The sequence below is a fragment of the Cyberlindnera jadinii genome (assembly GCF_001661405.1).
Source record: "Cyberlindnera jadinii NRRL Y-1542 unplaced genomic scaffold CYBJAscaffold_1, whole genome shotgun sequence".
In the NCBI taxonomy this organism is placed as follows: Eukaryota; Fungi; Ascomycota; class Saccharomycetes; order Phaffomycetales; family Wickerhamomycetaceae; genus Williopsis; species Williopsis jadinii.
In genome coordinates this window covers 880,901-894,147 of record NW_017963652.1, presented here as the reverse complement: position 1 = coordinate 894,147, position 13,247 = coordinate 880,901, and the positions used below count along the sequence as shown (strand labels likewise).

The 13,247-nt window shown below is 42.6% G+C and overlaps 5 protein-coding genes across 5 annotated transcripts; 2 read left to right on the top strand and 3 right to left on the bottom strand.

Annotated features, from left to right (window-relative positions):
* Positions 1-61: 61 nt before the first annotated feature.
* On the bottom strand, positions 62-463 carry CTF8 (Ctf8p; the record flags this gene model as incomplete). Its single annotated transcript, XM_020212426.1, has 1 exon — positions 62-463. The coding sequence occupies one exon, from the start codon at positions 461-463 to the stop codon at positions 62-64; it is 402 nt and encodes a 133-aa protein (XP_020073152.1).
* Positions 464-859: 396 nt separating this feature from the next.
* On the top strand, positions 860-1,092 carry ATP18 (F1F0 ATP synthase subunit i; the record flags this gene model as incomplete). Its single annotated transcript, XM_020213249.1, has 1 exon — positions 860-1,092. Exon 1 carries the CDS (start codon positions 907-909, stop codon positions 1,090-1,092), a length of 186 nt encoding a protein of 61 aa, XP_020073151.1. The 5' UTR covers positions 860-906.
* A 502-nt stretch (positions 1,093-1,594) lies between these two features.
* CYBJADRAFT_176184 (FTFMHR domain-containing protein) lies at positions 1,595-4,897 on the bottom strand (the record flags this gene model as incomplete). The annotated part of the gene is made up of 2 exons (XM_020216772.1): positions 1,595-3,696; positions 3,772-4,897. The coding sequence occupies 2 exons, from the start codon at positions 4,895-4,897 to the stop codon at positions 1,595-1,597; spliced, it is 3,228 nt and encodes a 1,075-aa protein (XP_020073150.1).
* Positions 4,898-9,631: 4,734 nt separating this feature from the next.
* Positions 9,632-11,985, top strand: NIP100 (Nip100p; the record flags this gene model as incomplete). Its single annotated transcript, XM_020216128.1, has 2 exons — positions 9,632-11,932; positions 11,968-11,985. 2 exons carry the CDS (start codon positions 9,632-9,634, stop codon positions 11,983-11,985), a joined length of 2,319 nt encoding a protein of 772 aa, XP_020073149.1.
* On the bottom strand, positions 11,911-13,120 carry SPT14 (phosphatidylinositol N-acetylglucosaminyltransferase SPT14). The gene has a single exon (XM_020214046.1). The coding sequence runs from the start codon at positions 12,990-12,992 to the stop codon at positions 12,018-12,020; it is 975 nt and encodes a 324-aa protein (XP_020073148.1). The 5' UTR covers positions 12,993-13,120; the 3' UTR covers positions 11,911-12,017.
* Positions 13,121-13,247: the final 127 nt, after the last annotated feature.

The window sequence follows — 13,247 nt, the reverse complement described above, 5'->3', positions numbered from 1 at the left end:
ATGTATGATCTTTGTTTCGTCTCTTTCTGCGAGAAGGGATCCAGTAGACCAAGCTCCATCTTTACATAATTGGTAAAGGACGACCAGTGAAGATGATTTTATGTTTAATAACATCAACAACCTCGACAGGTTCATCAGTTTCAGGTTCAGATGGGAACTTCAGCAGTGCCAATGGAGGATCCAACGTTTTGACGTCTCCTAGCAATCTTTGCGACGTTCCAATGAACAGCGTAGCCTTCTTACCACTAAGCTCCAGTCTTCCAAACTTCACAGCCCATTGTTCAGCTGATAGCAACTTGGAGTACTTTGACTCATCGTCGATGAAGCCAACCTCTGGCTTCTCGACTGGTAGGATCAGCTCGCCCTGGATTTCTAAGATCATATTACCTAGGGAAGTGGTGATCACTTGTGGCTGCTTCAACGACTCATGTGCAGAGGAATAGACGACTTCCTTCACCGGCATATTTCCTTTCACTACAATACTCACACACTTGAACAATTGATTAGAAGCTTTGTATAATGAGAAGAAACGCGTAGCTCATCTTCGGTTAAACGCGTCTCGAGGCCCACACAGCCGAAAAAGGAAACCGCGCGAAAGAGAAGGGCAAAACATCCATACACCAAAAACTGAGCATGGAAAACACGCTTACATAAGCATAGGCGCGAAAATTGCCGCTTTCGGTCGGCGTGGACCTTGGAGCGTTTTCATTCGTCAGTGCCAGTTTTTTTTTCCTCTTTCGCGGTGCCTCCTGTTCCCGTTGGGCGGGTGCCAGCGTGCTTGTAACGAAAAAAGTTGACCAAAGCACCCGAAGAAATTGAACGAAGATTTCCCCTTTCTTCAAGCGCTGAACTCCCCTCCAAAGGATTCCCATAGTACTTCTTTACAACTAAAAGAAACAATTCACAATGGCTGCCTTGAAGAGATTCTCCACTCCAATTTTGAAGCCATACTGGCCATTTTTCGTCGGTGGTGTTGCTGTGTACTGGTTGATTGGTAAGGCCGCCTCTGCCTCTGCTGGTACCTCTGAGTTCATCAACGATCCAAGAAACCCACGTTTCGCCAGAGGTGAGAAGCCAGTCGAGACCAAGTAAGCGTGCACGAGTGTTCATCAAGACATAAATATTCATCTTACGAAGTTTTAGAGACGTTATCGAACCATCAGAAAACAGAAATAAAAGCCAATACATAAACAATGAAGTATGAGAGTTTTTAAGGGGGAAAAACACCAACCATTTCGTTCGAGGGAGAGATTTATCAACCATGTGCTCAATTGAGTCTCGTGGCTGTTCTTCTTGGATGAAAATGCAACCTTATGACTTATTTACGAACGATTCAAAATCTATATATTATATTGTGCTTTCTTTTGTAGAGGTAATTGTATCCGCTTTCTTCACTTCACAGTGTGAGGTTTGTATCGATTTGCGGGAGTAAAGAGCAGCAGTGGTTGATAGATGGTACAGTCAGCTGGCATTGCTTCCAATACTCTGAGGATCTCGTAGTATTCACAGTATCCATATATAAATAGTATAAAGTCAGTTGAAGAACACGATCATAAAATTTCGTTAAAGCCCCATCCTCTCTCAGTTTGTAGATTCACAGAGGCGTGTTTGGTTGACTCTTAGAGATGTGAATGGCCCTGGCTTTCAAAGCCTGGGCAAATAACAAGGCAATTGGCCAGATTGGAGCATCACCAAGTATACGTACTCCCAAGTACAGCCCTCTAGATGATAGTCTGGCGTTTTGGATCACTTTGCGGGTCTCAGTAATATCAGTGTTTGGATGTACTGCACGCTTGGCAACTTCTTCATCCAAAATAGCAACATCAAGAGCTCCTTTTGCCTCCAATCTCAGAAACTCAGCATAGGTCTTGTTGTTGTCATCAAGCATAAGGCATTGTTCAATCTTTTTGAAGATCATCTCAGACCGTAACCACAATGTACGTTCAACAGCGTTCAAATGGGTTGGTTCTTCATCGTAATTCTGTGCCCACTTCTCCACACTGAGCAGAAACTCTGCAATGATTAATAATGACGTGAAAATGCAAGTGATGAAGAAAACAGGTGTACGGATCGAAGTTTTCTCAGCATCATTGTGAATGGAGACGTAGTCGATCCACAGTTTGACGATATCCAGGGCATAGTTTGTGGAGTCTTTCAACGCCTCCGGATCGTTACGTAAATCTTTCAATGATTCATTCATACCTTCCCAGTCTTTCTGCCAAATCTTCTTGATGATTGGGGTCAGACTGACACATTTTCTAATCTTTGCAAACGATAGCAAAGGTAAGATCAGCCTTAGAATTGGGTTCTTGTTGTAGATGACAGATAAACTTGTCTCGTTCAAGTAGAAAACACCACCATTTTGAATATACAAGCTCTCCCAGCTCTTAATCAATGACTCAATGAGAGGTCTTGAAGTCATTCTCCACTTTGTTGCTGCTAAAATGCCATTGGTTTCGTTCTTCATAGCTATACGTTCCAGGTAAATCTTTTCGTGGATTGACATCAATAGAGATAACATTGTCTTCATCGGAATGGACTTGCCGCTGTGATCCCCATCGTTCAAGATGTAATTACTCAAAGTCAAATAGTTCAAACAGTTCGTGTACGAATCAGTACCGTTAGATAATTCAATAAGGGCAAATTTGGAGTCAATCACGTAGTGTTTCTTGTTCAAGAATGCCATCCACTGGACGTAATCACCAGCTTCCCACAACTCATCCCACTTACAATGTATACCACATTTGATATCCAAGGAGTGCAAAGAATAGTCAAGACCAACCAAGGAGCTGAACAAGTTCGAAATCAACAAAATGATGTGACAAGTTCTGATTCTTGACTGAGCAAGGATGAAGTACTGAAAGTTTGCCTCTTGCGTTTGAATGGATGAGTTTTGTAAGTTATCGATAACAGGAGGTGGCGTGAAGAAAGTCTCCAATGGCATGTTCAAGGACGTCAATTTCACCAGCTCAATCAATGAGTTCAAAAAGATCGTCATAGTCTTTGTGACATTCAGGTCATTGTTGAAAATACCAATAAAGATCAACAAAACCATACTTTGGTATAGCCATACAGGTATATTGCTGTTGTTGTTAAAGCTCTTTTGATGTTCCAAATGTGAATGCACCCGATAACGTGCCACATTGAACAGCAGCAAAGCATGCCCGGAATGGAAAGAGTACAACGCACCAATTGATGCAATAGAAAGAATGAGTGGATAATTTTCCATAGATGGGTGTAAAGATCCCAAATGAATGAACGGAAAATACTTGTCAAACTCATTTCTGTACTGCGTAGTGTACTGATTCAAGTCATCCAAGGATGGAAATTGAGATTCAGTGAGCTTGTTATCAGCCATGATTTGTTGTCGTAGTTCAGCGGTAAACAACGGCAATGACGTCTGTTTGATTTCCTCATTGTTCTCGATAACTTTTTTGAAAAGATCCACTTGTCTTGTTCTAAACATCTGAGAGATATCACTCGTGAATAAGTGGCTATTCGTTTTACGAACTTTCTTTTCAACTGGTGGTTGTGAACCATGGCTCATTGGAGAACCATGATGCGAGATGTTGTGTTCAGAACCATGCGTTGATGGCGGTGAGATGCTTGGAACAAAACCAATTGAGTTGAAAGTCTTCATGTTGGTGCTGAAGTTCTGGTCAAACGGGGTGTTGATAAATTCTCCTAGCCAATCTTCTGGAGACATCTTATCATCGTGTATAGATGTAGAGGTTGTATCTGTGGGATGGCCCACGCTGCTGCCCTCATTACCACTTGCACCGACACTTGTAGCCTCCACATTTGATAGCTGCGGTGATGGGCCATTAGACTTGTGTGCAAACATGTTCAGGTTGATATTGTTGGATGTACGCATGGTAAAACCAGCTCCACCACCACCAGAACCTGTATGAAGGTATTCGTTCAAGATTGGAACATCCATTAGTGAACCGCCAGGGGTGAGACTGAACTGGAATGGAGTACCAGGCTTTGTACCTTGATGATTTGGTTGATCAGATTTGGCATTAATACTGAAATAGTCTGAAGATTGATCCTCGTTCTGCTCTTTCTTGAAGTCCAAGCTGAAATCATCAATGTCATATTGCAAGCCCAAGGCTTGCAAATCGATACCACTCATTAAAGCTTTTGAGGTAAGCTCCTGGGCGGTTAGCTGAGGAGTTGCAAAACCAACTTGGTGTGGAGCCTCTGGTAACTCGTGCTGTCCTGGGTGTGCTAGCTGTAAATCAACAGTTTTCTGGTAAGAATGTGGTGAAGTCGCACTGAACGAGTTATGACGCTGTCTCTTGTGCGAAGGCTCAAGATGAGCACCACCGTTTGAAGAAGATACACTCATTCTAGTCGAAGAGTGTTGGAACAGAGAGGACGTGGCGTCAAAGTCGTCGATAGTACTTCTTCTAGCATATCGCTGTGAGTTGTCGCTGAACGCCGAAGAAGCCCTCGGTTTCAGATGGTTATGGGGCTCCTCATCAAATTTATCGCTGCTTTCACCTTTATCAGCCACTTTATGTCCATTCCTAGCATCGGAAACGTCATCGCTACCTCTCTTCATTGGCAAGGACACTTCCTTGTTACCGTAGTTCGTGATGATGTTATCCGTGTCCCCCTTTCTGGCATCCTTGAGCGTGCTGTTTGTACTCATTCCAGAGTGTAGTTTTTGTTGATGACGAAGAACCAAATCCCTTCTTGCAAAGCAACGGCCACACGCAGCACACTGGAACGGTTTCTCGTTCGTGTGTGATCTCTCATGACGCTTCAAGTGCTCCAGTCTTGCGAATCCACGGGTACACGTTGTACAGATGTGCGGTCTTGGTTTGTCTGTCTTGATAATCGCACTCTTCTTAGGGATTGGCTCGAAGCCTTGAACGCTCTGTTGAACCATCTTAGGCTTCTTCTTTTCAGGGCCCCCTACAACAACATCTTGCATTGACATGACTGTTATCTGAGAGCTATCCATGGGCTATGCAGTCTTTCAGTGATCGATATTCGAGCTTCACCAGTCTGAAGCAAACAGATACAATAACACGGGTCTGCCTATGCGCCTCCCAACTTTCTGCCTGTTACTGTTCTGACAGACAAAAATACACGAAAAAAACACAAAAACTCTCCACAGTGGTACTAACGTTGGAAAATCGGATGTTAGCTCTGTTTAGAAACGAAGAGTATTATCTCGTATAGATGTTCCTATTCTTGTTTGAAAAAAGGTGTGTGTGTGGGTAAGTTTTTGGGATATTAACAAGTGTTTGGGATATAGTGCAAAAAATCCCCCCTATGTGTATAAAAGAGACTTGTGAATTGATGACCAGCTTTTCTTAATTTGTTGAAGAGAAGCGCCTCCGGTCAAATTTTTTTTTTCCTTCCTTATGCGTCCGTACTTTGGGCAAAATTCCCGGTCTGAGCAACAGCTGCTTGGATGGAAAAGGCTAAAACATTTGGCTTTGAGCCTCAGTCGCCGGTGGAAAATCTGACAGGTTTTCTCAATAAAAACATGGAGTGCTTAGTAGGTGCAAATTACGTTTCAGCAAGGCTACGCCCATTCTGCACTTTTTACACACATGATTACTACGTGTAATCATGCTAGAGGGATTATAAATGGATTGCTTTTGGTAGACCCAGTGCTCTGGGATTGCTGAGTTCGAACTACGTTCAACAGGTGAAACAGAATTATTCTCCTGTATTCGTTTTCTCCCTGTTTGACTAATTTATCCCCAGACCGTTGGAAACTTTGAAGCATTGAAAATTGCACCGTTTTTCCGGCTCCCGATTTGCCTCTGCAGTGCTTTCAGCGGTTTGGCTTCCTCTTTCGCTCGGTCTTTCGCAGCTCGCGAGGCGAAACCAGTGGGCAAAAGAAAAAAAGAGCTTGACGTCTATTCGAGGAGTCCGGGGGAGAGATTTCCCCCAGGGCTGCCGAGCCAAGTTTTACGCATAGGTACATGATGATACGCACAGCACGTCGAGACTGGGACGGCATTTAGGGCAAAGATAAGTGGGTCGGGAATATTGGCTGTGACTCCCTGAGTCATTCCAAGTGATCCATCTGATAGAAGTGGTAACCTTCAAAGCAGCAACAGACAGCCTGTTCCGAACCGAAACGACATGGAGCAAGGAGTTTTAACATTTGAAGTGAAGGTTGCCAGGGCAACTCTCTTTTCCCCGGTGGGTCCTGGTGTAGTGCCTTTCAGCCTACAAGTGTGCTCAGATTGCAGGCAAAAACGCATATTGTACTAAATCAACAGCAAAGCTGGATGGATGCTGTCTTGAACAGTAAACGTTGTCACCCATGGAGGGGCACAACAATGCGATAAATGATGGAAGTGGATATGGCGCGATTGTAAATTGTAGCGAATGAGGGGCCGGTGGTTGCCGCTTTGCCCCATGATCTTCAAGGAAAAACTCACGAATAATTTAGACCTCCAGGCAGCTGAACCCTATCTACACGGCATGGATTTTGGGAATCCATCATGTCACGCCAAACCTATGTGATACTACATCGGCGTTACAACCAATCAACAACTTGTGCAGTTGGCGCTGTATTGTGTAGCAATACTGAACTAACTCAGTATTCATACGACGCCTCAAACACGCACAATTCTTCAGCCGTGACCACCTAAAAAAACCTGTATTTTTGCTTCTAATTTTTCCACACCGTTAGAAGGGACCAAAAACTCTGTGACGTTACGATGTGGGCGAAATACTGTCATGGATGGCAAGCTGTGTTGAGTGAAAGGCCAAATGCACTAAGAATCCCCAGTGTGGAGTGGCAAATTTCTTACTCCAGTTTCTACTAAACGACATGTGTTATTCTGCTTTCGAAGAGAGTGCATGATATTTAGTAGGATCCCCGGAGGCTCCATCGGGGCGGTGGGCGTGTGTTTCGTTGGTATTTCCCATGCGAAAACTTATCGCACAGCTTACAGCAAGCGAATCGTAAACTATATTTGGACTTGTATGCAGTCACCAATTAGAGGTTCGAACATTCTCGTGCTGCCACACAATTACAAGAAGGTCAAACAGAACCGGGACGTATAAGAAATGAAAAAAAAAAAAAACTGCTAGATGATGACGTATTCTATGGAAAAGGATGTGTACTATGCACCATGGACTCCTGACGGACGCTTGTGGTAACCGGTTTCCAGTCTTGTGCTGCACGTAGCGACCAATCAAAAGTGTTCCGACCTTTCGGCGTTATGATTAGCTTAAAGGGCTTCTAAAGAGTGCTTGTGTCTGCGAGCTTTCTCCCTAGGGGATCACTCATCTGCATTTACTCCACATGGATGGCTCAACACACTTTAGGAGTTTCATGCCAGCAAATAGATGGAACAGCTGTGTAAACTCTGTTTCAAAGACCCTAAAGAAGGCCAAATCTGACTTCAGGTGTGTTCGTTCCTCAGATTTTTTACCTGTGTGTTTTTTCATTGGAAGTTAGCAACTGGTCTTTCTCCGCATTTACGAACACACATGCAATAGCAAAGTACCACGGTTAAATATGAAAATCTCTGCCTGTGTGATGTGCACTCCGAGCTACGGGGTGGGACCATTCAAGGATCAGCAAGAAATGGGGTACACCGAAGGAAGATCCAAGATTATCGGACTTCCAACATCGCAGTGGAGCATTGAACTTTGACTCGTAGTCAAACTGATCAAATTTGCCTGTCGGACTTATAATTTTCCTTTTTGAATTCCGACGTGAGCAACGGAATCCGCATCACATGTGAGACCGAAGGAGGGTCTATAACACAATCATATAATAACCGTCGATATGTTGAGTGTTTAATCTGTTTGCCCATGATAACTGAGAGTTTGAACCGGAGTCCGAAAACATCAATTATGTATGATGCGCCGAGTTCGTTAATCAGCTGCTATCGAGACTTACTATGCTTAGAAGTGATCAGATCAGCTCGTTTGAACTTGATCAAGAAGTGGTTTTATAGTAGTGAGAATTCATATATCTGAACTAAAGCCACACACAATTCAAAAGGACGAGGAGTAGTTATGATGTAACTGTAACTTACACTCCTGGTTTTGATCGAATTGTGGACCTTTATCATGCTCGCTGTTCTTGACTTTGACGGGGTGAATGTTAGCCAAGCTCTAGGTGGCGATATTCTGGATGATCTTGGGATCAGGCCAAATGGTTATAACTAGGTGGGTAGCATGGGTTGTGTCTGCCGTCTTGCTTAAGTTCAATTTCAGTTGATCCCCAAGTATTATCACAATCTGTCAATCTTGTCTTACAATTAGAGCTGGTGTCCATCTTATAGGGGCTCTCATTAGGGGTCACCAAGATGTGATTTTCTGTGATTCATGCTTCTGGTCCTCTTATTGATATATCTCTAAGGCATTACCACCTAGACTATCTCTCTCATATGTCGCGGATCCATCTACAGGTATCTTTGGTGGTGTCTTGATCTAACGCCGATAACAATTTAAACTTCCTAGTTACGACATGATCAACAATAGAGATCTCTTACGAAGGAGATATTAAATTCTTCTGTTGGCGTCATGAGTTTCTTCATGATGCCTGTGAGTGCAGTCCAGGAAAAGGTCTGGATCAGAAATAACGAATGGCTCAAAGATCATGAGTAAAAGCTCGTAGTTAACAGACTCTACGAGATGATCCTTCAAGGGAAGAACGGATTAGTAGACTACTAATAAACTGGGAAGAAGTGTTTTATTCCTTCACAAACCAAGGCAAGTTAAACATTCACATTGTTACACTGCGCGGAAATCTTCTGAACAGTACCGTTGGTAATGATATGACGTAGAATCTTCGTCAATGGGGCTTCTCCAACGTTGACACAAACCTATTGATGATTCAATACAATTTCACATGTGGCGTTACCATGATTACGCCTGGATGGTTTACGAAAAAAGCTAGACAAATGTGTACTTGTTCAGTTCAGCTCTACAGTGCAATGCTTTACTCACCGAGTGCCATTATGGTGAAGAACAGGTTTGCAAGTGGCTGTGTGGTCCCCATACATGATCTTAACTTTACTCGTCCCTATTACCAATCGATGGCCATAATATATCCCCTGGTGCCCAGATAACTCCCAATCTGTCAGCCCTGGTGTAGTTAGTTCTATATACTTGTAAATACGATTGAATAAGCCACAGGGATGATTTCCCCAACATTTAAATAATTGATGATAATCCATTGTATCATAGAAATAGCATATAATTTGCTGGAGTCATCGTCGCAGGTTTCCTTTGTTGCTTTACAGCGAGATAGTTCTACGTCTTTCGAAACAAACAAAGGGCCAAAACTTGCGACAGAAGGACAAAAGAGGGCCAGGTGATATACAGAAAGAGTCCCGAAGATCTAGAGAACAACAGATTAGACTTCGAATTCGTCAACCGGTACTCCGGTAAAATTCATACACTTTGCAGTGTCTTTTCAAAATCTGTGGAGTAGGAATGTATAACTTTTTAATAGTATTATACCACTTAAAATACTATGTAACGTTGCAATTTGGTTCATTACACTATGCCAAATATTTATGCCATGATTAATCCCTACACCAAGACAGAGGAACCAAAAAAGACCATCACGAAATCCTCTAAAAAGTAAACAAACAAGAAAGACAATGTGCTTCTTCCGAGTCTGCGTCTTCTTATGATTGAGATTGGTGAACGAGTCACGTTCAAGGACCTTGAAGGTGTAGTGAGGTTTGTTGGTGAGACACGCTTTGCGCCTGGTCTTTGGGTCGGAGTTGAGTTGACTACTCGCAACGGTAAGAATGATGGCAGTGTCAAAGGGGATCGTTATTTCACATGTGAAAAAGACCACGGGATATTTGTCAGGGAGTCTATGCTTTCAAGGAATAGTGATAGATCTGCCGCTCCACTTGAGTCAAGTGAACATTCCAGCAACAGCTCAGTTATAGAAAATGTCAAGTTGAAAACTATCGTTCAACGACTGGAAGGTAAGCTGGAAAGAATGCATTTGGAGATAACATCGTTGAAGATAAAACTTGGAGACGCAAAGGAGAAGAATGATCTTCTACAAGGTCAGGTGACTGCGGCAGATGAAGGCTTTGAGATTCTTTCCATTGACAAGGAAACTCTTACTGAGCAGAATGAACTTTTAAAGCAGGATATCGAGGACCTTACCGAGAAGAATCAGAAGTTACAGGTTGAAGTTGAACAACTAAGAGAGGAGATTAAACTTTTACAGGATGTTTCACCACAACCCATTGATCTTGCCGAAAGGAACACAATGCTTGAAAAGGCATTGCTAACGTTACGTGACAGAACAGAGGAGCTAGAACAACAGTTAGAAACAGCTTTGATTGAACTCAAGTCACGTGAAGATGCTGTTGAGGACAGTAATAAACTTGCAGTTAGGGAGTTACAAGAGAAAGTTAGCCAGTTAGAGAAAGCGAGACTTGAACAAGAAGATATAGAGGCACTCCATATCGACACGGAACGTGAACTTCAATCCCAAGTGGATTCTTTGGAGAGGATAATCGACGAGAAACAACTACTCATAACTGAGTTGAAGGCTGATAAGTTGCAACTGATCCAATTGACAGAACAGAGCAAATATCCTAGCGTTAATGAGATTGATAAAAGACTCCTGGATGATTTAGAGCTAAAATTGAACAGGTTGAAACAACACAAAATTTCCCTAGATATTGACCATATGGTGCTCCAAAGAGAGGTAAACGAACGAGAAGATTTGGTGAAGGAAGTTTTGAAGAGATCATCTGTGAATGTTGATCATGTGAGATCCAGGTTAGAAATGGAAAAGTTTCAAAGCTTAGCTGAGAACCTCGGAAGTTATATCGATGCCGGAGATGATGTCCAAGTTAACCTTCTTGGAGAACTGTTCAGGTTGAGATTGAGACTTTTTGGAACAACTTTAAGGTATATTGGCAGACTATATGAAAGTTCGTCAACTAGAAGACCATTGGCTTTAACTTCAGTCCAAATGGTACTATCAGATTGTGTTCAGCATATCAAAGATCAAGAATATGGCAACATTCCGAACTTCAGTGCTACAGAACATGAATTAATACAGGAAGAACTCCTTGTTGGAATAACTTTTGAAAACAACTTCACGTTACAGTACGAACTAGAATCCCAGATTTGTGCCTGTGACTGCATTTTGACTGTTGTGGAGTTGTTAAAGAATAAAGGAATCGAAGAGAATTCACAAGAACTTACCGAATTATTTCGGTCATCATCAGATAGAATATCTCGGAATAATGAAATACTCAAGGAGCTTGAAAGAGAAACACTGAACAACCACGAGATCACAAAGTGCACCATCAAATCAATCACAACTGATGTGATTTCATTTCTTGAAAATATTATTTCTGGGTTGGCAGTTTTTTCTTTGAGACCAGAAAATCTACTAAGAGAGTCAAAGACTTTACTTCATACACTTTCGCAACTTCCAGGATCGATTAAATGGGAATCACACTCTGTGGAAATGAATGAACTCTCTGAAAAGAAGGACGAAAACCTCTTATCATCGGATGTTATGGCACTGAAATCAAATCTTTCTGAGAAAGAGCAAAAAATTGAAGAGTATGAGGCCAAGATTGAAGTTTTGCAGATGAGGGTAGAGTCAAACAAGGAAACAGAGAAACAGATGAAAAAATACAGAAATGAATGCATGATTCTTTCTGAAACAAATGCAACAGTCAGTGCTCAACTGGAAGAGCTTCTTATGGAGAACAAACAACTCACAAAAGAAGTTCAAAAGTCAAGGAATAATAATCTGCTATTTAACGCTCAGTTTGAAACGATCACAGAACAGAAGAAGTTTGTTGAGCATATGGACTTGGTCTCTGAAATTCACACTTTGAGGAACACTGTGCGTCATTTTACATCGGTGGCATTGGAAACCACCAAATACGACTGGCTTTCAATACCATTACCTTCTTATGAGCCTTTCCACCGCGAGGAGGTAGATGAGCTACGCGATATTGGGAAGTCATTAAGGGAATCAGTTACACGTAAGCTATCGTTACAACACTAAACACGTGCTGGATTCAAGGATTGTTGTGAATTCTTGCAGGCCTTGACTTTGGCCATTTAGCCACCTTTTCAATCTTGCTCCTTGGGAAAAGAACTTCCAAGAATTGATATAGAAATATATCGATTATGAAACATAGGATGAAAAGTTTGCCAGCCCAAGCGCCCATTCTGTACAACTCTTTAATTTCATCAATGGTTTCCTGCTTGTGATCATCTGGAATCGAGTCGTAGACAATTTCTGTTCTTCTCGCAACATCCTCCCATGAATACATGTTTTTAACTTGTAGATGGAATTTAGAAGTATCAACTTTACCAGCCTCAATGAGACGTATAGCCTTTGACGCGGATTTGACCAATGAATCCACTGATGGGTTAGCATAGATAGTCATCTGTGGGGGTAGAACTTCTGGAACTCCACCAACTCTTGTGGTGACCACCAACAGCCCACAGCTTGCTGCCTCTACAAGCACTGTGCCGAAGGCCTCTGTTAAAGATGCATGTAGATAGATATCACCCTTTACCATTAGATTTCTAACTTCTTCATGTTTCACCCCACCAATCAGTTCAACACGGTCCTGTAGTCTATAAGTCTCGATTGTCTGTTGGATTTCGACGAATTTAGGCCCATCACCAGCGATGATGAAGCGGACCTTCTCGTGCTGTTTACAAACTTTCGGTATCAAGGCAGCCAGTAGATCAGCACCCTTATTGGGGAAAAGACGAGATATCACCACAATGGTGATCGTTCCATCGTTCTTTTTAACCTCTGCAGGCTTGAAATCCTCTGATATCACTGCATTTGGTATGACACTGACCTTTGAAGGGTTTATCTTCCCTCGCAGAACAACGTTCTCTTTACAAGTATGGGAGACACATATCAGATGGTTTGTGAAGACAGACGTATAGCCCAAGGACTTATTCCCCATGATACTGCCAACGTCAGCGAATCCAAACAAGGAATGCTCAGTCATCACCGTCTTCAATCCCATGGTATGGGCATGCATTATACCCTCATGTGTCAATGGACTCATCGAGGCGTGGCCATGTACCACCTGGATCCCTTCCCTGATGTAGACGTTTCTCAACAACGGGAACGCACTGAATATCGTCGGCAGCGATGCGTTTCTGTAGAAGGCGAAGAACGGCATGTAGTACACTTTCAGTCCATTGGTCAGGTACCGTATTCCTCGACGGTCTCGGTACGAGTGTGTTATGATGATAACACTGTGTCCCCGGGCGATGAG